Source organism: Vipera ursinii, assembly GCF_947247035.1.
Source record: "Vipera ursinii genome assembly, chromosome: 1".
NCBI lineage: Eukaryota > Metazoa > Chordata > Lepidosauria > Squamata > Viperidae > Vipera > Vipera ursinii.
The window spans coordinates 163,079,393-163,103,149 of NC_139512.1; the positions used below are offsets into that span (position 1 = coordinate 163,079,393).

General features: G+C 38.7%; 1 protein-coding gene across 2 annotated transcripts in view; it reads right to left on the minus strand.

The window, feature by feature from the left end:
* Positions 1–16,840: 16,840 nt before the first annotated feature.
* ZNF385B (zinc finger protein 385B) overlaps positions 16,841–23,757 on the minus strand; it is a gene marked incomplete at its 3' end in the record, with an annotated part of 227,949 nt that continues 221,032 nt past the window's right edge. For both annotated transcript variants that reach the window (XM_083376007.1, XM_083376008.1), the window contains 3 exons: positions 22,046–22,224; positions 19,398–19,499; positions 16,841–17,062 (listed from right to left, as the gene is read on the minus strand). In XM_083376007.1, coding sequence (XP_083232133.1) covers positions 16,841–17,062; positions 19,398–19,499; positions 22,046–22,224 — 503 coding nt within the window. The remainder of the gene's footprint in view (positions 17,063–19,397; positions 19,500–22,045; positions 22,225–23,757) is intronic.

Here is a 23,757-nt window from a genome sequence, read left to right on the forward strand (position 1 = left end):
ATATTGATCCTGAATGGCTAATGTTGCATATACAGTAGCTGATTCAGCTTTTTGAGTAAAATCAGATATTTTGGGGAGATTTTTTTTTAACGAAAGTTCTTTTATAAGCAATCTCTCTGCCGATATGGCTCTTAAATTTGCAAATGTCATGTTCTTTGCAACAGTGATTCACTAGCTTGGCCATTTCCTCATATGGAGGAGACAGCCAAGAACAAAGGCTAAGAAGCATTTTAGCTTCTAACATGATTGAACAGTCTCATATTCAATATACAGTGCAGTAATCAGTAACTAAGATTAGAGGATCCGGTCTACTGGAAAAGGCAGGTTTGGGAAGATGGGAGTGGTACAATCACGGGGATTGAAACAGCTGCTTGTTTCCTAGACAACTCCCTTGAACTCTTTGCATCTCCCATATCCATCTCATCAGATTCCAGGGACAGAACAATCAGGATACACCCAGCATAGTATGAACCATTGACAATTATTATTATTATTATTATTAATTGAATTTCTATACCGCCCTTCGCCCGAAGGACTCAGGGCGGTGTACAGGGCAATAAAAGCATTACGTACAAAAGTTAAAAGTAGATTAAATTAATTAAGCCCTAACAATAAATAATTTAAAAATACCCCAAACCCTTAAACCAGGCCGGCCTGTCCAAATAAATAGGTTTTCAGATCACGGCGGAAAAAGCGAAGGTCGGGAGCCATCCAGAGCTCAACTGGTAATTGATTCCAAAGGGCTGGCGCGCCCACAGAGAATTCTCTCCCCCAGGGGGCCGCAAGCCGACACTCTCTGACTGATGGCACCCTGAGGAGGCCCTCTCTGTGGGAGCGCACAGGATGAAGGGAAGATGACGCCGGCAGCAGGTGCTCCCGTAAGTAATCCGGTCCCATGCCATTTAGGGCTTTATAGGTAATCACCAGCACCTTGAATCTCACCTGGAGGGCAACTGGAAGCCAATGCAGCTCACGGAGAAGAGGTGTTGAATGATTGTATGACCATGAAAAAGATGCAACAATGAAAAAGATGTAAGCATATGCAGATATACAAGGGATATGTGAGTATGTGTATGGGCAAAATTATTGGACATAGGGTTAAGAAGAGGGATAGATGTGGCAATATGTGAGGAAAGGAGATTAGCACAGGGAGTAGAGCTTGAATGATAAATTTCTGGTAAACGATAAAAAATGCTAAAAAATCTATTTTTTTAATAAGGGCATAAGCAAGTATTTGATGATATTTCTGCTTAAGACCTAGTATCTTACAAACCTTGCATGCAGCTAATTATCTTGGTACATAAAATATCTAGAATTTGTGGTGGATAGTTTGAATAAGGTGTTGTCAAATTTCAACAAGTAGCATGCCTTGCCTTTGGCCATGCTGGCTAAAGTTGCTAGTAGTTGTCCTTCAACAATGAGAAATACTTAGAGCCGGGGTGGGGAAATGTAGCCCTTTTATGTCTTGTGGACTTCAACCCCCAAAATTCCTGAGCCAACATGCTGAGAGTTGAAGTCCACAAGTCATAAAAGGGCCCTCTTTCCCCACCCCTGATTTAAGAGGATCACCAGTTCCCTAATCTGTTTTCAAATCAAGAATAATCCCATTAGCACATCCAATTTTAACCACCAGAGGGCTTCATTTATTCTTCAATAGGTCTAAAGTTGGATAGGATTTAAGATTCCAGACATGAATCAGAGGTCACCTTGCCTTTAAGTTAATAAACACAACCTAATGTCCTATTCCGTTTCCACCTTGTACACATTTGTTTCTCAGTATGCACATTTCCTATCTGAAGCCCAGTGATTCCCATTTCTATATCTCATTATTTCAGCTGGACAATTTGTTATTACACAATGGTCAGATCAATTGTGATTTGCAAACCATCTTCAGTTCCAGTTAGGATACACAGATGTATCACCCTGCCGACGACAAAGTGCTTATAAATTGAAAACGCCATATTTATATTAGTTGAAAGAAAATAATTTGAAATAACTTTTAGGATGAATATGAAATCTAGCCTTCCCCACCCTGTCATTGCAGCAGTAATCCAGTGAAGGGTAAAAGCGAAAACATGATATATGATTGGGCATGGAAAACAAAATGGAAAATATAACTCCCTCTCCCCGACATCTCATTTGTTTTCCTCTTTAGCATTTATTACACAGAGACACACACATACACAATGAATGCGTGTTTAGCTAGCTTAACCCATTAAAAGTGTAAAAATAGATTTTTTAATTCTCAAATGATTCTTTGTATACAGAATAGATCCATTACAAATAATATGGTTGAATTAATTTTTTCTCTCTCCTGTCTGAATCTATTTTTCTTCCTTGGCCTGAAAATGCAACCGAATTTACATGGCAACATTAGGAATAAGGAGTTATTTATTTATTTATTTATTTATTTATTTATTTATTTATTTATTTATTTATTTATTTATTTATTTATTTGATTTATATACCGCCCTTCTCCTGAAGGACTCAGGGTGGTGTACAGGGCAATAAAATAAGAATACATTAGTTAAATAATATTAAAACCCAAATCCATCAGGCCAGGCCGGCTTGTTCGAATAGATAAGTTTTTAGATCACGCCGGAAGAAGTGAAGGTTGGGGGCCATCCGGAGTTCAGCTGGTAAGCGGTTCCAAAGGATTGGTGCACCCACCAAGAATGCTCTCCCCCTGGGGGTCACCAGCCAACATTCTCTGACCAGTGGTACCCTGAGGAGGCCCTCTCTGTGGGAATGTACAGGACGGAGGGACGTTGACGCCGGCAGTAGGTGCTCCCGTAGGTAATCCGGACCCATGCCATGTAGGGCTTTGTATGTCATCACCAGTTGGACTAAAAGACAAAACATGGTCCGCCGGAGAAGGAAATGGCATCCCTCTCCAATTTCCTTGCCAAGAAAATCTCATGGACAGTATCAAAATGGTGCTGGAGAAGACTCATGAGGGCCCCTTGGGAAGCGAGGAGATGAAATCAGTCAATCCTAAAGGAAATCAATCCTGACTATTCTTTCGAAGGGCGGGTGCTGGAACTGAAGCTGAAATGGTTTGGCCACCTAATAAGAAGAGAGGAATCATTGGACACCCATTTACATGAACCATTATTAAACTGCTAGAGTTCATGGACAAGTTCAATAAGACCTATATGTAACATTGATGGTTCTTTCCCCCTCCGGATAATTTTTTGAAACATTCTCTGCTTTTCTCTATGCCACGTAAGAAACATTGCTGAAAAAATGCTTCAATATTTGTATGAGCTGTTGGATCAGTTCACTCCTTCTTGTTAAGAAAATCCAAGATCCGTCACAGCTATCCCCTCCTAACCCTAACTTTAACTGCTCTAGGTTTACACAACTGTGTATCCTAACTGGAACTCAAGATGGTTTGCAATTGGAAGTGATGATATGAGTCATTTTACTGATCTGCCACAGCAAACAGGAAAGCCACACAAAGCTTCCATCTTCACATTTTTGAGCGCATCCAGGTATTGATTTCCTGCTTTGGACTTATTACATAGACTGCGTTCCATGCAGGCTGTTTGTAACAGGCTTATCACATTTGTTCCTTCAAAAATGTCTTTTAAAAAAGGTGTCACGGTGAAAAAACAAACAGCTGAGCCGCGGGCAGCCAGGGGAGGCTGTCTTCGGCGCCGCGCCGATCAGCTGTTCGGGCGAAATTGAAGCCCCCTCCTCGGGAGAAGAGGAGGGGGTGAGGCCCCAGGTAGGGGTAGAGTTCTCCGAGGCCGCCTGAGCTTCGAGCTTGGGCGGCTGAAGGATCGAACTCCCCCGAAGCCTGGGTTGCTCCCAGCTGGCCGTCGTCTCTGCTCCGAACTTCCTGGAGCAGAGCCAGGCGTCTGCGAACCATCCCTGCCTGAAGAAAGGACTATGATTTAAAGGAGCAGGCAGAGCGGTACAAGAGGAAAAGGTGAAGAGGACTATTTTACTGTACTCTCTAACTTGTTGGACTTTTTAAACTTTAATTGAAAGTGCGTCATAATTGAGGATTAAAAGATGGCGGCTAAACCTCCCTCTAAAACTCTTCGGAGTGGAGGATCCTCGCCGGTGCAACAATCATCACTACAGGCATTGCACCCTCCTGAAGTGCTGACATCGAAGGATTTGCGAGATGCCTTGGATAAACATGCCCAGGTACTTTTGGAATCAATTAATCAATCAATTGCTGATAAATTTGCACAGATGGAGGAGAAATTGGAGAAATTTGAGGAAAGAATGGAAGAGAGGATGGAACAGAAGTACAGCGTGATGAAGGTAGACATTTTGACTTCAGTGCATAAAGTGGCGGAATGTGTGGAAGATTTAGATGAAAAAGTGGATGATTTGGCTCAAAGGAATGCTATACTAGAAGTAAAAGCACGGGAGAATGAAATTGAAAGAGGCAAGTTGGAAAGGGAGTTAAGCCATGCCCAATATTACCAGATGCAGTTTGCTGTCAGAATTAGAGGCTTAAAAGAGAATGTTAAAGAAGATTTAAAGCAGCTGATCTCTGAGGCTCTCGAAGGGGTATTGAACCAGCCAGCATCTGAAATAAGAGCAGCTATGGATAAAGTGTTTCGGGTGAATTCATGGATTGCCAGACAGAGAAAGTTGCCTAGAGATGTGGTGGTTTATTTTGCAAAAAGAGAAATTAGAGATCAAGTTATACAAGCTGCCTATGATGCTAAGGTTGTGATTGCTGAACAAGAAGTCTTGGTTTTAAAAGAAATTCCTCCAAGGATTTTAAGGGGAAGAAAGGACTATACATTTCTTGTGCAAGAGCTCAAGCAAAGAGATATAAGGTTCAGATGGGAGATTCCAGAGGGGCTGATGTGATCAGCAAAAGTCTTCAGATTCTTCACAACGCATTCATAGCCAAGCTGTGGGAGGAGCACGGCCTAAAGTAACCAGTCCTATCAAAGCTGTGGTCCAAGAGCTTTTCGGGGATATACATGGCAACTAAATTTTTAACCTGGAATGTTAATGGACTAAACTCACCGCAGAAGAGGAAGAAAGTTTTTCAATATTTAAAACAATTTAAGATAGATGTTATATGCCTGCAAGAAATGCATATTAGAGTTTTGGATCAAAAGTATTTATTGAACTCGAGGCTGGGTACGCAATTTGTTGCTTCTGCAGAGAATAAGAAAAATGGAGTGGTTGTTTATGTTAAAAGTGCCTTAACAGCGGACCTAATTGAAGCAGATAAGCATGGAAGATATGTTATGATCGAGCTGTTGTTTGAAGGTAAAAAGACGCTTTTAGTTGGATTATATGCTCCAAATCAACAACAAGCTGACTTTTTTAGTTTACTTCATACAAAGCTTACCCAGTTGGATTATAAATCCTTTATTTTTATGGGGGACTGGAATGGAGTTATGGATGTACAGTTGGATAAGGCTGGAGCCTTTAAACGCATTCCAAGTCACGCTAGACTGCCTAAATCTTTTTTTGAAATGAAGGATGACCTGGAATTGCGAGATATTTGGCGTGAGAGACATTTGCGGGAGAAGGATTATACATTTTATTCTGATAGACACCAATCTTTTTCGAGGATTGATTTTATTTTGTTGACTAATGATCTTCTTTTGAGAACTAAAAAGGTGAAAATCTGCGCAAGAATTATCTCTGATCACAGTCCAGTGTGGTTGGAGATTGATAAGGAAAGAGGAGATAGACGCTCATGGCGCGTAAATGAGAATTTGTTTAGAAATCAGAGAAATGTGGAAGAATGCAAACAGCGGATGAAGGATTTTTTTGAGATGAATATGAATAAGGGTACCTCTATGGATATGGTTTGGGATGCTAGCAAGGCCTATATGAGAGGGGTGTTGATATATATGAATAATAGACATAGACGTGCAGTGGAAACTAGAAGGAAAGAACTGGAGAATGAAATAAAGGAAAAAGAAAAGGCTTTGATTTTGAACCCAGAGGAGGTGAAGATCAAGGAGGCTATTAGACTGTTATGAGGACAATTTGATAAATTAATGGCTGATCAAGTGGCGACCAATCTGCGGTTTGCTAGGCATAATACTTTTTGCAATGCTAATAAACCAGGCAGATGGTTGGCTTATAGACTGAGGAAAAAACAAAGGGCATCTAATATAGATAAGATTGAGTATAAAGGAAGGGTTGTGTATCAACAGAATCTTATTAAGGATGCCTTTGTGGATTTTTATTCGAAATTATATACTAAAGAGGACATTAATGCAAAAGATATTGATACGTATTTGGAGAAGGCTAGCATCCCGGTTCTTACGCAAGCACAAAAAGAGGGGATTAACCAACTGATTACAGAAGAAGAAATTTTTACAGCTATTAAGGAACTGAAGGTGGATAAAGCACCAGGCACTGATGGCTTGACTGCGGCCTATTATAAAAACTTACAATTAGAGATGATAAAACCGTTAAAGGAACTGTTCCAGACAATCCAGAGGGGGGGAAAGGTGCCCCCGTCTTGGAGAACAGCTTTTATCTCTTTGATTCCGAAGGAAGACCAGGATGCTACTTTAGTTAAAAATTACAGACCGATATCGCTTTTAAATACAGATTATAAGATATTTGCTAAGGTTTTGGCTAATAGACTGATGAGGGTTCTGCAACAGGTGATTCATGGGGACCAAACGGGGTTTATTAGTGGAAGACAAATGAAAACTAATGTGAGACATATAGTTGATGTGTTAGAGTTTTTGGAAAGGCACAACCAGATCTCTGCTGCGCTAATCTTTTTAGATGCTGAAAAGGCTTTTGATCAATTGAACTGGCAATTTTTGTTGAAAGTTTTAGACAAAATGGATTTTGGGGAAAAATTTTTACAACCGATTAGGGCATTATACCAAAAACAAACTGCCCGAATTATAGTTAACAATAGTTTGACAACAGTATGTAATATTGAGAAGGGCACAAGGCAAGGGTGTCCGCTATCGCCCTTGTTATTTATATTAACATTAGAGATATTATTGGTTAAGATTTGGAATTCGGAAAAAATTAAGGGGATACAAGTTGGAGATCAGGATTACAGATTGAGAGCATTTGCAGATGATCTGGTTGTTACAGTGACCCAGCCAGAGAACTCTGTTGTGGACCTGATGGAGATAATAACACAATATGGGAAGGTTTCTGGATTTAAAGTAAATATACAGAAAACTAAAATTTTGGCTAGAAATATGACAGTTTCGCAGAAGGCTCTCCTAGAAGGATTAACTGGATTTGAGATTGTTAAAAGGGTTAAATATTTGGGGGTGATTTTGTCGCCCTCTAATACAAAGCTATATAAAAATAATTATGAAAAGTTATGGGGGAAAATTCAAAAAGAACTGGAGAGTTGGGAAAAATTGCAATTGTCTTTGTTGGGACGGATTGCAGCAGTGAAAATGAATGTCCTGCCCAAATTTTTATTCTTATTTCAAATGATACCGATTCTTAAGAAAGACTCTAACTTGGAGGAATGGCAGCGTGGTATCAATAAATTTGTGTGGGCAGGGAAAAAGCCACGAGTTAAACTTAAGATTATGCAGGATACTCGTGAGAGAGGTGGCCTTAAAATGCCTAATTTTAAATTATATTATGAAGCTGCTGCACTAGTAGGAATAAGTGATTGGATTAATTTGACACAATCGAGGTTATTAAATCTTGAGGGCCATGATCTGTTGTTTGGCTGGCATGCATATTTGTTGTATGATAAGAAGGTAGATACTGTGTTTAGGATGCATATTTTAAGACAGGCATTGCTGAGAGTTTGGAAGAAGTATAGACATAAGTTAAGCAGCAAGATACCATTGTGGGCAATCCCAAAACACGCAATAGAAAATATACATGCTGGTTTCAAACATGATGAGACTACTTACAAGGAAATTTTAAGTTTGGAAAGGAATATTTGGTGCTTGAAATCATATAGTTTCTTGCGAGAAGAGAAGGTTGTTCAGACTTGGTTTCAATATATTCAGTTACAGGCCAGGTGGAAAGAAGACCAAAAAAATGGATTTGCAACGACTGATGAAAATTTGATAAAGCAAATTAGAAATCAAGGACCAGCACATATTAAACGGATATATCTTGCATTGATAGAGATTGATTCAGAAACAGAGCTTGTTAAGGATTGTATGATAAAATGGGCCCAAAACATTCAGGAAGTTATTACAATGGACACGTGGGAAAAGATCTGGGTGAGGAATGTAAAATTCACTCAAGCTCAAAGTCTAAGAGAGAACTTTTACAAAATGTTTTATAGATGGCATCTAGATCCTAAAAAGCTTGCAAGTATGTATCCGAATTATCAGCCTAAATGTTGGAGGTGTGGTGATGAAGAGGCAACATATTTTCACATATGGTGGACATGTAAAAAGGTCAAGGCTTTTTGGATAAAAGTCTGGTGGAATATGCAGAAGATTTTTAAACGGAGGATAAAGTTTTGTCCGCAATTTTTTTTGTTGGGAATAATTGTTGACGCTACAGTTGTGGACTCTAAGTTGATGTTGAATTTAGTTACGGCAGCAAGACTTTTGATAGGTCAATATTGGAAGAAAGAGGAACTGCCGACTATACAAGAGTGGATTTTAAAGGTTTCCGACTTGGCAGAGATGGCGAAGATTTCGGCCTATTTGAAAGATTACTCGCAAGAACATTATATTATGGAATGGAGAAAATGGATTGAGTTTATCCAGAATAAGTATAGGGTCAAGAAGTTTTATCTAGCATTTGAATAAGTCTTCTTTCGTTTTCTTTTTTCTTTTTTTATTTTGTCTTCTATATATATTTAATAATGCTAAGTTTTGTTTGATCCTATATAAGTTAGAGAGTGATGGATTTTAGAATTTATAGTTGTTAGTATATGGTTGTTTATGATTGCTTTTTTATATATATATACCTTGTATTTAGCTCTGGGAAGTCCGGGGGGGAGGGGGGTTGGGGGGAGGTGGGGGGGAGGAGGGAGGGGGGGAGGGGGGAGGGGGGGGAGGTAGGGAGGGGAGGAGGGAGGGGGAAGGGGGTTTTTTAAAGGAAAACTGTATTTTTAAAACTTTTCAATAAAAAAAAAAAGGTGTCACGGTGTAATCAATCAATCCATTAATGACAATGAAAACTTCTGTACCAGTTCTTTTCATGTCCATATTACATAATACCGTAGTTATGGCATTCAGTTCCGTTCCTCAGATGAATCAGACCAGATTATGCATTTACGTATATTACTTAGTGTTGATTCTGCTTCACCTTTCAAAAGAAGTAATGGTTAACCCAGGGAGAGGGACCTAGAGGTCCGAAATGTATGATAACCTCAAATATTTAGCTCAAAAGTAGAGATTGGTGAATATTTCATGTCAACGGCCCATCCATATACAAAAATGATTTCTTTTGTGTAGTGGGCTGGGCCAACCAATCCCAATTAGGGAAGCTAAGGCACACAACTGAGCCTTAATTCATAATATATCCAAAGTCACCTTGGTATCAGCATGACAAAGGGCAATGAGTCATCATTAGTAGGGAGTTGGGACAATCACATAACTGTTTGAATCTTGTGGAATGGAGTTTCTCATCCTCTTTTTTTGCCTCACAGTTCTCAGTGACTTCTGCAAAGCCAAACTCCAAGAATCGGAGAATTGGTGATTGCCACTGAAAGACTAATCCTATGTACATTAAAATTGTCCTGAACTGAAAAAAAATCATTGTTATGACCATATAGTTAAGTCAACACAGAGGTACAGGAACTCTTTCTGGTATCTGATAAGAAGAACCAAGGCTTTTTTTGTCATAGAATGTACCGGAATGGAGTTCCGGCACCTTTTTTTTGGACGGATTTTCCAGAGTTGTGTTCTTTCCCTATTGTTGCCCTTCCTATCCTCGTTTGCTTTTGAAAATGCCCCACTGGTGGTATGGTGTGAGCGGGGTCCCCTCCGGCGCTTTCTGCCTCTTCTAGGAGGAGCCATGAGGCGCCAGAGCACCACAACCAGAGTGTGGCTTGATTGGCTGGGTCGAACCATGAGGTGTGGAAGCCAATGGTGGCGGTGGGAGACACATAAATATGGAGGCCATCTTTCACGAGAGAGTGAGCGAGCCTTTTGCCTTCCCTTACAGAAGGTGGGGTATGTGTGAGGTTAAAAAGAGCCGATGTGAGAGGAAAGAAAGGCAGCTGGTGTGGAAGCTTGCCCGACAGCGAAACTATGCTGTTTCAGTTCCTTGGGTAGTTCAAAGGCTGGGATGTCTACAAAAATCTCTTTTTAGTCTTTTACACTTTATATTCAAACTGCAGAGGGGAAGAATAAGAATAAAGCCAATGACTTGTGATTTAGAGGTATTATTATTAATAATAATATATATTAATTATGTATTGGTCAGATGTAAAGGTAGACTTACAGTATGAGTTGTATTCAGATCTATTTATTAAATTGGGTTTAACTTAAAGGTAAACTAAAAGTAATCTGTTCACTGACAAAATTTCAACTTTAATTTGTTTCAAGTCAATATCCATATTAAACTCCCAATGTAAATTTTTCCACCTTGTTTGACAGCTTCTTAAAAATAATTCAATCTTTTACAAGCAACCAAGTTTTGTTTTATTGGTCCAAGTTCATTCCACATAGAAAGCTGACATTTCCACTCATTAAACTAAATGGGTATGCCAGTGGTAAATGTCCCAAAAGATTAATAAAATGCCTTCCTGTAATTTAAAGCCACACAGTGCAGGGTAACATTAATAGTATTAACTTACCTTGAAATCCTAGTCTTTTAGATACACTAAAAATAGAAGGTTTTTTTTCCTAACTACAAAGGTAAACCTTTGTAGGTTGTATGACATGTGTGAGTTCCGGCACTTTTTTTGTTTTTGTTTTTTTACAAAAAAAGAACTGAGAAGAACAATAGCATCATCATAACTATAAATCAGAACAGAAGAATCTTAGTTTCCATTAATTCTTTGTGGGTTCCCTATTCTGTTCTGGACTCCAAAGAGCTTGGAGCAACATACATATGGATGATGAATTGTCTCATTTTATCTTTGCCATGATCTTCTAAAGATGTGTTGGATGGAAGACAAGAGGATTGTGAAAAGCAAAACAGTAGAAAACGTGACCAATTTTTAAAAAACCGCTCCAAATCTGTGAAATTAAGTAATGAATAAATGCAATAAATAAATTAAAGGATGCTGTCAAGCTACAGGTTTGCTATTGTAATGATTTTTATATGAAAAACAATACTTGCCCCTTCTCTCTTACAAAACTATACCTTGGAGAAGCAAAATCCAGGGTTTGACACAGTGTTCAGTTTCTCTACACCTGGTGACATCTGGAAGGGTGCAAGCATTCCTTTTGACCTACATCTGGGGCAAGCGCTTTAAATTCCTTTGGTCTGATTGGTGAAAATAGTTACTGTATTTAAGTCAAGTACAAACCACAGCATTTTAACAAACCGCAAATGGCCTGTGTCTTTTTTTTAAAAATAAAAGGACTGAAAGCATGTATGTTTTTCTCTGCAGAGGACATAATTCTGTAAAGGAAAGTGGGTAACGCCTTCTGAAACTACAGATTCCCTCCATAGCTCTTTTACTACTACTACTACTACTACTACTACTTCCCTCCTCACATATCATCATAACTTGATACATGGTAAGCAACACTAGAAATGGTCATCAAAAGCAAGCTATGCATTTCAGACCAGATAAAGTCTTGCTGGGTCACCTCAGCATTGTAGGAATGAGCAAGGAACACCAGATAGGTATGTCAAGAGTGTATGTTCTCAGCAGGGTCACCCAAGATGTACGGGCCCTCCCAAGATGTACAGGCCCTCAGCAGAAAAAAGCAGGCACCAGACAAGACAGCAGTGATATAGGAAAATGTTGTAGGCAGATGATCACTTCAGTAATAACAGTTAAGGCATCAATCTACACTGTGTAGTAGAAGACAATGATAAATTGGTCCACCTAAGCTTGTGGTAAAAGGTATTTCAATATTAAACATGCTTGAAACATGCAAACATAATCAGGAGAATAAATAAATGCATAACTTGGAATAATTATTTATTTGCATAAGAAATATGGAGTTGTAAGCTTTCAAACGATTTTATCTCGCTTTGTTGTAATAAGAGACAAACATTCAAGCTGTTGTTTTGTCAAAGCAATGTAATGTTTTCCTGCACCCAAGTAGCAGCATCCGATTTCAGTTTCATTTTTAGAAAGCTTTCCTTCTATTTCAGCTGTGTTTGGAGCTTTCCTAAATGTCCTCCTTTAAAAAAAAAGTCAATATATATTTTGAATGTTCAAAATGTTTGACTAGAGATAAACTAGCATGATAGGATGTTGCAAAAGACATCAACCATTTTGATTAAACACTTGAGAGTATGTGTTGCGAAACCCTGATTTTTGTGGTGTAGAAGTCATTCGGACCTGTGGTACAACACAGAGGCTGAAAGGTTCCCTCCATTTCCACGTCTGGATAAAAGAAGAATCGACCAACAAATGGCATTTGGCATAAATAAATGCAGTTTGTGCGTTTAGCACATTTTCCTACATTCCCTCTGATGCCACGAGTTTTACAGAAAAGCGGAAAAAAAGGTAAGACTTGACTTACAACCACAACTGACCCTAAGTTTCTATAGTTAAGCAAGACAGTTGTTTACATTTTGTCCCATTTTATGGCCTTTCTTGCTACAAGTTGTTAAGTGAATCGCTGCAGGTGTTAAAGGCGTTACTAACATGGTTAAGTGGATCTGGCTTCTCCAATGACTTTGCTTCTTAGAAGGTCGCAAAATGTGATTATGTGTCCCTGGGACACTGAAACATTATAAATACATGCCAGTTGCCAAGCATCCAAATTTTGATTATGTGACCATGGGGATGCTGCAATGGCCGTAAGTGTGAAAAATGGACACAACAATGCTGTTGTATCCTCGAACAGTCACTAAACAAATGGTTGTAAGTCAAGAACTACCTGTAGTTCTGAATGACCTCAATGACATAGAAACTCATAGTAACACCACAGAGTCCCCTGAACTGGCATTAGATAGCAAAGGGACCCAACATTTTCAGAAGGATATTTATTTTTAAAAACTGTGGGAGACCAAATTTTATTCTGTTTACAGCTATAGATAAAGAAAACACTGCAGAATATCAACAATCATCATCACTGTTGTAACACATTCTGAGTCAGAAACCTGTGATTATAATAAGCATAGCTTTATTTCCTGTCTATCTATTCCTAAAAAGGTTTTTGGAATAAGCATCTTTGCATCTGATCCTGACAAAAATTAGGATCTCCTAATGAGAGGTGTCAGAGGCATCCATGGGGAAGACGTTTCCAAAAAAATCAAGATGGAAGCCAAAACCCATCCCCTTTTTACATGTGATGCACAATGCATTTAAAGAGGGTGGGACTTTGTCCATTCGATCACAACTGCCATCAATCAGGCTCATGTTTACATACAGAGATTAAACCTCAACAATGAATGGAATGATCAGTAATCGGAAATGTAGACCTTATGTAGAAATTAAAGCCGCCACAAACCCGGGTTCATAAAATTAGACTCTTTCCAGTGTAGTAACTTTCCTGTTGGAACTTAATAATAGCAAAGCTCTCAGGGACAGCGTGTAAATAACAGTGTAAATAACAGTAGCAACCAGTAGCAAGGTCTGTTCCTGAGAAAGGAATGGCTTTAAAGTTTTGACGATTATTAAGTCAAAGTATGCCAAGAACTGGCCCTTAGACTACTCATACTTTCTAGAATCTAAATATAATTAAAACTATTGAACTGAGCATGGAGACATTTGAATTATTAGCACCTGACCCCGAGAGTTAGGGTGAAGGCTTAGAAGAAAATGTTCTTTTTATGATGTAATGTAGGTGAGGAACATGCTATCCTTTGCCCCCATTTCTTGTTCACCTGCAGACCTCACCAATGGAAAGGTCTAAGCAGGAGCCATAAGTATTTGGAAGGATGGATCAATACATTGTTCGGCTACCCCTATTATCCAATGGAGGACATGTTTCTCTTTTCCTATCGGTTGTCTGATATGGGTCATCTGCAAAGCCCAAGCAGATAATTTTACTGAAGGAAGAGCAAAATAGACATTTACCAATGCAGTTTAGCTTACTCCAAAACTAGGGGCAAGGGTTCATCTAGAGCTTTCAAATTGTTAGGACCAAATAGGGTCCCTGTAATGAAACTAGAAAGGCCCTTTCATTTATCTTATTCAGACACCATCCTTCCAGACTCTGTATTACGACATTGCCTTTTTCTGCAGCCCCTGTATAAAATGTGATTTAGGGATTTCTAAACACAGACATAGATAAAAAGGATGACTTGACTACAAAATTTAATTTCACTAACAACAGATGTTATTTATGGAGCTTTTTCCAGGGAAATGAAGCATGGCTCAAAAAGACAATTGCACCTGAATTACACTGCAACAAACTGTTACAGATAGTCCTCGGTTTACAACAGCAGTTGAGACTGGAATTTACCTTGTCATAAAGCACAATGTCGCATAACAGTCTCAGATGCTGCAATAAGCAAGGATCTCATGTAACCAAGACTTCCTGATGGCTTCTCCATTGACTCTGCTTGGGGAAAGTCAGCAGGGAACAATGGAAATCATGATCACATGACTTGCTGTGCCCTCATAGTTGTGAGCCAGGAGTTGAGTGCTTGGATTATGATCATGTGACTGCAAGGGCACTGTGACAGCCACAACTCAAGGTTGTAATCATCACTCCTTCAGCATTGTCATAAGTTTGATTGGTTGCTAAACCCTAACCTAGGACCACTTGTAATATAACCAAACTCTTTATAAAGAGAGTGAGAAGCTTACTTGACTGTATTTTGGTGAACCTAAGTTTCTGTGTACAGTGAAAAATATACCCCCAAAACTGTTGTTAACTTTTTTGCTTAGTAGTATTGCTCCCATCTTGAAAAATGGCTATCATATTTCACAATGTTAGTTATTATGTTCAGCTAGCTGAGCTGTCATGCCTATTCCAGAGTCTGCACAATCAGAAAATTCCGATTGGAACACACTCCGATTTCATTTGGGATTCAATGCCAAAATTTAAATTTATGAATCCATGTCTCAGTTACCATTGGAAATCAACAAACCTTTCCCTTCCTATTTGAGAAAACAGGATGATTTTTTCCCCCCACATTTTAACCATCTCAGCCAAATACAGTTAGATATCAGACAAACAGATTTAGGTTTATGTATCTTTAAATTTGATACTATAACAGGAAATTGGAGAATTGGCCTGTCGGAAATCTTTTTAATATTTAATATTAATCATTACGTTCAGAGGCAGGGGAACAGCATTAGATGATTTGCCTAGAAGTATTCAGTAGTCAGCTGAAGAGATAAAATGGACTCTATGATGCTTATTTTTTTTAATAACCCCTTTATGTATGTATACAGTACTATAGATTTCTATTTCTTAAAAACAGCACACTGTGATATTAAGCTTCTCAGAGTGATATGCAAAGTATCTATTATGTATTCATAACTGTAGTCATTTATTACCCATGAACGTTTAATCAAGTGATTGTACAGTTTTATGTAAGTGAGCTATACCATGATTCAGTTATCAAAGTTTTAAAAATAAATTCTGTGTAATGCCGTTTTAGCAATACGGAGCTCATTTAAGAGTGCCAGATGATTTTTTTTTCTCATAAATAAATTATATTATTATTTTCCCCTCAATATTTTATTAAAATGTACTTTTAAAAATATAAATATATATTCTTTACAGATTGCAAGCAAAGATGCTTTTGGAGAATACCCTCATTTTCACAAGCAAGACATACAGTATGTCCTCGGTGCCCAAATTATATTGATAAAATGGTGTGTGTGTGTGTGTGGGGAGAAAGTAGACAGGCTAGAATAATAATATTCATCAACAGAACAAATAATTTGTTTTATAAAGATTTTATCTCCTGTACATTATTGCATTGGGAGCCACAACTGTATGCAGCCATCATTATATAGGAAAGTTTAGAAACGCAAACCAAATTGAGATATGTATATACATGAGTGTGAAGGGAAATGTGTGTATGAATAATAAATATGTCAGCTCATTATCTGATTGAACAATGTGCACAATCTCTTTAGTAAACATATAAATGATGAAATGTCTTTGAAGTGGATATTTAGCAATGGGGTGAGGGGGGGAAATGAATGCAAAATAAATAAAATAAAAATTGTAAACAAGTTATCATCTTACTTATGGGATATATGGCTTTGTTACTTTTGAGTCCTTCTAAATAAAATGATAAATTAAAGACATTAAATTTTCAAAAAGAAAAGTTTCAAGGCTGAGCTGTGCTTCTAAATATTTGCACTGCCACTAAAATGATTTAAAATCAAATGAGAGATAAATCTGCAGCGTTACACAAGATGTACTCATACTAAGGCCTAAACAAGACACATTGTTAAGGAATGGGAGAACATTAGGTAATAAGAAGTAGAAATCCACTACTGAAATGTTTTCTGCAGACTAACTAATTCTCTTACCCAACTTTTGTGGCATACCAGAATCTGCTGACCAGAATATGAACAAGTTGGCTTCCAGAGATCCATGTATACAATTCTTGTTTTTCAAGTCACACAGGAAAATATTCCACATTCCTTCTTTACAAAACATAATATCCAGTTAAAAACAGACATATGAACCTTTGACATATTTTGTATGGATTCTAGATTGCAATTCATCCCAATGAGTTTTGTAACTTATTTTCTGGGGACGGAATCAAGCACAAGATCTTAAAAACACAGTCTTGTAAAAAAGAAAAAGAAAAAAGGGACATCTGCCTCTCATCTTCTTTTGTCATTGTTCCAAATGGCCAAAGTTATGCCTTGCTTATTCCCAATTCAGTAGGGAGCAAAGAGGATGGATGCTGGAGTAGCTCGGAGAGGCCCATGTCCTGCCCTTAAGAGAGCTGTGGGTATCGCAGGAGCCTGGAAGAGAGCAGCGGAAGGTCGTGGTGGGAGAGTCAGAGCTGTGGATACAGCCGCAGCTGCAGCAGCCAGAGGAGAAGAGAGAAAGGCAGGTGCCAAAGGCTTAAGAATATCTTTTTGGAAGGCCAGCTTTGCCTATGGAAAGAAGGGAATGAAATACTGCTATAAATGGTTAACATAACAACAACAACAACAACAACAATAAAGTTGGAAGGGACTTTGGAGATCATCAAGTACAACCCCTTGCTCAGGCAGGAAACCCTATACCAGTGATGGCGAACCTTTTAGAGACCGAGTGCCCAAACCGCAACCCCAAACCCACTTGTGTATTGTCGGGTGCCGGGTGGGCGTGGTCCATTGAGTGGGTGTGGTCCATTGGGTGGGCGTGGCTGTGATGGTAACAGCAGACTGGGTGGGACTAAAAAGTTCAATCAATCAATTCCAACTTTGCAAGATCTTTTTTTCCCCGCGCGAAGTTGAAATTGATTGATTGATTGAACCTTTTTTTTTTTTGCACACGGCGGCAGAGGCCTAAAGTGAAAAGGTTTTATAAAACCCAGCTAAAGGCCTAGGACTGGGCCGACGGCGCGCGTGCCCACAGAGTGGGCTCTGCGTGCCACCTGTGACACGCATGCCATAGGTTCGCTACCACAGCTCTATACCATTTCAGGCAAATGGCTGTCCAGTCTCTTCTTACAAACTTCCAGTGTTGGAGCATTCACCACTTCTGGAGGCAGGTTGTTCCACTGGTTGATTGTTCTAACTGTCAGGAAATTTCTCCTTAGTTCTAGGTTGCTTCTCTCCTTGGTTAGTTTCCACCCGTTGCTTCTTGTCCTGCCTTTGGGCGCTTTGGAGAATAGCTTGACTCCCTCTTGTTTGTGGCAGCCCCTGAGATATTGGAACACTGCTATTGTGTCCCCCCTCGTCCTTCTCTTCACTAAACTAGACATACCCAATTCCATCAGCCGTTCCCTATATGTTTTAGCCTCCAGTCCCCCAATCATCTTTGTTGCTCTTCTCTGTACTCTTTCTAGAGTCTCAACATCTTTTTTACATTGTGGTGACCAAAACTGGATGCAGTATTCCAAGTGTGGCCTTCCTTACGAAGCACCGTAAAGTGGTATTAACGCTTCACGTGATCTTGATTCTATCCCTCTGTTAATGGAGCTTGTTTAAAAGGTTTCCTGACACAGCTTTTAATTTCCTGCTCTTGCCCCTGGCACCTTTCCTTTCTCAGTTTCAGCCCAGGAGGTTAAAAATGGCTGCAACATTTCATATCCATTTTTCTCTCACATTCAGCTGCTGGCGAATCAGCAGAGCTTTCTGGATGAGTTTTGGGTTGTGCTGCATTCCATTTATGCAAGATGGGGAGTCCTACCCCAAATTTATGCTGTATAGTAGTTAAAAGTGGCAAGGAGAACAAGGTCAACAACAGAAAGAAATATACCCTGAGCACTTGGGAAACAACTGCACCTATTCCAATAAAGCACAGCCGATTCCTCAGACAAAACAGTGACAGTGTAACATCCTATGTTTGAAGAAAAAGGGAAGATGATCTGGTTGTTTTCTTGTAGATGTAAATTAGGTACTTATCTGGGGCTTATGCCCTAGTGTGACTTCAGCTTTTTCACCAAGAAATTAATGAGCTAATAAAACCTGAAGGACTTCAATTTCATTTTTTTATAATGAAGGAGGCATATTAGTTTTCTGTTTCTTTTAAAGGTCAGCTGAAATGTGCTATACATTAAGATGGAAAATAACTGTACCTTGAACACTCCTGACTTTAAAAAAAACACACTCCTGACTTTTTTTTAAAAAACACCTAGCTTCCTGAAAAATAATTGCCACTGAATTTGGTGGAGATGTTGTGATTCAGGGTCAGCCTGTGGGTTCGGCATTTGGGTCGGACGATTCAGAGGAGGAGGAGGGGGGTGTTGGAGAGGTTGCTGAGGGGGTTGGAGAGCTTGCTGATGAGAGCCCTCAGCCAGGCCCCTCCCACCTGGTCACGACGCAGACCCAGCTGTGTGAGCCTGACAGCGTGGATGAAGATGTCCCACAGCTGGCCCTGTTCAAGGACGCCCGACGTAGGAGGCAGTCAATCAGGAGTAAACAGAGGAAGGCAATGGGACACCTCGGAAGGAGGCAGAGAGAAGCCACGCCCTGAACTGTATAAAAGGGGAATGCGTGGGAGGGCTGGTTTGCTGAAGGCAACCGCTTGAATAGCTCCTGTTTCATGGTTCGTGTCTTGTTTGCTTTTGTATCCATAAATTTGGTAGGCTTAGTTCCAGCCTCTTGCCTTTTTGTAAAAGGGGTTGTCCCTGCCTTATCTGCAGGGCCGGTAGCAGGCTGGTACAGAACAGGAGAGCCTCCTTTTGAAAAATGTACACATCTCTTTTCCAGACGTATTCATGAATGTAGAGAAGGGTTATCAAAGCTTTTCAATAGGATAACCAAACCAGGCAATACTTACTGCTAGAATGTTTGGATTACGCTGTAATTTGTTATACGGGCTGTATTTCGGTTTTGTCGGTTTCCCTGCAACTTTGTCCTTGTGCCTCCTGCTAGAAATGTGCTGAAAAATCAATACAAATGTTGTGTTTAAAACTTATCAGTTGATACTGTGACCGGTGTATACTCTCCAAGTAAACATCTCTACTTATTTCAGGGGAAGGTAAGTTGACGAAAGCTCAGAGAGGGAATTTATAGTGGATATAAAAAGTCTACACGTCCCTGTTAAAATGCCAGGTTTTTGAGATGTAAAAAAATGAGACCAAGATAAATCACCTCAGATTTCCCCCTCCCCTTTAATATAACATATAAGCCGTAGAATTCAATTGAAAAATAAAATGAACCCTTTTAGGGGGAAGAGGGGAATAGCAATAAAAAACAAGAATAATGTTGCTGCAAAAGCGTTCACACCCTTTAATAAGTAGGGATGTGGCTGTGTTCAGAATTAACCAATCACATTCAGTCTGATGTTAAACAATGGTCAGTACACATCTGCCATCAATTAAAGTGATTGTGATCAAGCCCATGTAAAGTTAAGCTGTGCTAGTAGGATTTTTCTGACATTTACCCAGTTGCCTCTTACAGCAAAAGCCATGGTCTGCAAAGAGTTTACAAAGCATCAAAGGTCTCTCAACGTTGGAAGGTATTGGGAGAAGGGTAAAAAAAAATCCAAGGCGTTGGATATACCATGGAACACAATGAAGATAGTCATCAACAAGTGGAGAAAATGTGGCACAACAGTGACATTACCAATAATTGGATGCCCTTACAATATTGATGGAAAAAACAAGAAAACTGGTCTGAGAGGCAGCTAAGAGGCCTACAGCAACATTTCTGGCAAGTACTGATTATGTACTACATGTGGCAACAGTCTCCTCTATTTTTCATATGTTTGGGATTGTGGAGTAGAGTGGCAAGACGGAAACCTTTACTTACATTTTTTTTGCAAAAATCTATATCAAGTTTGACAAAGGCATGTGGGAAAATATGTTATGGTCTGATGAGACTAAGGTTGAACTTTTTGGCCACATTTCTAAGAAATATGTTTGGGGCAAAAACAACACTGGGCATCATGGGAGGTACATCACACCCTCAGTGTAGTATGTTGGCGGCAGTATTATGCTTTGGGGCTGCTTTTCCTCAGCTGGAACTGGAGCTTTAGTCAAGGTGGAGAGAATTATGAACAGTTCCAAATATCGGTCAATTTTGGTACAAAACCTTCAAGCTTCTGGTAAAAGTCGAAGAGGAATTTCAACATGACAATGACCCAGAGTATCTCCAAATCAACAAAAGAATAGCTTCACTGGAAGAACAAAGTTTTAGAATCGTTCTTTCAGAGCCGGGACTTGACAATCTATGGGGTGATCTGAAAAGGGCTGCGCCTAGAGACACACTCTCAATCTGACAGATTTGGAGCGCTTTTACAAGGAAGAGTTGGCCAAGATTCCAAAGGCAAGACTTACCATGTTGATGGCTCCTATTCCAAAAGACTAAATGCTGTTGGAAAATCAAAAAGTGCTGCAACAATGTATTAGCTTAAGGGTACGCATGCTTATGGAACCATGTTATTACAGGTGGTTTTTTTGTTATTTCCCCCCCTAAAAGATTTGAGTTTGCTTTTCAATTGAATTATACAGCTTTATAACTTACATTAAAGGTTACATTAAATTCTGAAGTGTTTTATTTTGATCTGATTTTTCTTCTATCCCAAAAATGTGGCATTTTAAGAGGAACGTGTAGATGTTTTTATATATACTGCCCATACTGCTTATGGAGTATATCTGCAGAAACAAGCAACTAATGCTAACATTAAAAAGCATAAAAATATTTATTTCAAATATGTATGGATCAAGACTTTTCTGGATAACAATGAAATTTAAAGGATGTTTTGAACAATAAGACAGCAAGATAAATAAGTGGGGAAGATGTGCTGGCAGCCATTGTGTAACAATCAGTCCTTTCCAATAGAACTGGAAATAAATTTATCAAATTTATGGTCATCCATCTTACACAAGGTGGTATACAATGAAACCAACAATTAAAACATATTATAAAGGTACTTAAAAGTTAAATAATTAAACAAGAGCAATATCACAAGAGGGTTAAAACTGCAATGTTGCATGTGATACTGCCAATCTGTATAGTAAAGGCAATCATAAGGCCACAATAAGCAGTTGTTCATTTGTTGGTTTTCCTAGTGTGGAGGCAGGCTGCTGTCATTTGCAAAAGTAATTGTTTTACTCAGTAACGACATGGTTACAAATGCTTTACCAATACTGTTGACCAGTAACACATTTTGTCTAAATATTTTCAGCATGATGACAAAGGGGTTATATTTGAAGGCATATCTTGAGTTGAGTTTAGTGCTAATAAGTAAAAGGAGTACACATGGGAGATTTTTGATCCTGTTTGATCAATGGATTAGCCCAGACATGTCAAACTCACGCAACGTATCAGGACGGTTTTGCCATTGCCGGCAATGGGTGGGCGCAGCTTCCGGATGACGCATCTGGCCCGTGGGTAGGCAGTTTGACACCCCTGGATTAGCCTGTATCAAATTAAATGATGCTAATTAACAGAATAAGTATGTAATATGTACAAAAGACATACCTGCTTAAGTTGAATTTCTGAATTGACATGGACATCACAAATCTCACAATGAAAAGTTTTGTTCTGTAGTCCCGAACCCATACTAGTTCCATGAGTCTTCAACCTGGATCCAGGCCGAGGATAAGATTTAATTGGACCAGCACCATTCCTAGCTTCAACCATTGTCTTGTGTTTGGAACCTGGCAAGTCATTATTATGAAAGAATCAGAAAACTTTAATGAGGAAACACAGGTTTTTTTAGGCACTGAAACGTTTCTATTCTTTCCTAGATTTTCTGTTAAATAAGTAAATACAAGTAACAAATTTATGGTTGATCTCAGTCCTTTTTTATACAGTGCTCTGCAGGTTTTGGAAATTTTCACGACACTTCCTCCTGCAACATTATTCTGGGACACGTGTATTTATTTGTCATAAAAGGATCATTTATCACACCCTCTTACTACTAAATCACCCACAACTTCATATGTAAGAAAAGCGTGATTCCCGAAAATTATTCCTATTTTTTATCTTTTTAGAATGTTAAAAAAAGGATTCTAGAAAGAAAAGACATTTTAAAGTAATAAGAGTTATGCAGTAAAATGAATTGCTCAACTTCTTTATGAACTGATTTTTTTTTTGATTTCCATGTTCTTCTGTTGTACATAAAGGAGAAATAATGAATCATATTCCCTAATAGTACTAATGAGTACAGATTCATTTTTATTTTTACTCTTTGACGTATTGCTACCATTCCCACAGATATTTAAAATTCTCCTTCCAGCATTCTTGCATATTAGTTTTATCCTAAATATTTAATCGCTTTTATTTTTAATGCCATTCACTCTGATGAGCCCTCTTCATTCACATTTAAAACAGTTTTAAAAAAATTCTACCCAAATTATGCTTTAAATCATGTATTTGAAGCAAGCAGATCTTCTACCTGGAGATGCTCTTAAGACAGTCATTATTCTCAATTATCTTTGAACCTCCAAAGAATCCAATCATTTTATGTACTCCCTCATTTCCTGACAGTTAGAACAATTAACCAGTGGAACAACCTGCCTCCAGAAGTGGTGAATGCTCCAACACTGGAAGTTTTTAAGAAGAGACTGGACAGCCATTTGTCTGAAATGGTATAGGGTTTCCTGCCTTAGCACGGGGTTGGACTAGTTGGACTAGATGACCTCCAAGGTCCCGTCCAATTTCTTCTTCTTCTTCTTCTTCTTCTTCTTCTTCTTCTTCTTCTTCTTCTTCTTCTTCTTCTTCTTCTTCTTCTTCTTCTTCTTCTTATTATTATTATTATTATTATTATTATTATTATTATTATAGTTTAATCCACTTGCACTGTTTTATGTTTACATGTTTGATGACAAACAGCCTTATGTTTATAAGTGACAGTTTTCCTACTAAGCACCTGCATGTCATAAGCATTTGAATTAAAATTACCATATTAAAATCAAATCTGATGTTTTTTAATTTTTATTTGGTGTGCGTTGGAAGAGGGGTAGTCTTATACGGCGAGTATAGCCCAAACCCTATAATTTAACAGGAAATGTAGGGGGTCGTCTTATACGCCCAGTCGTCTTATACGCTGGAAAATACGGTACACAGGGATGCAAAAAACAATCACTTTTCTCTTTTAAACCACTGTTATAGCAGAAGACAAGTTTTTCTGAAAGTTTTCAAAAAAGTCAATTTCTAATATAAAGATCAATATCCTGTGTTTCCTTTAC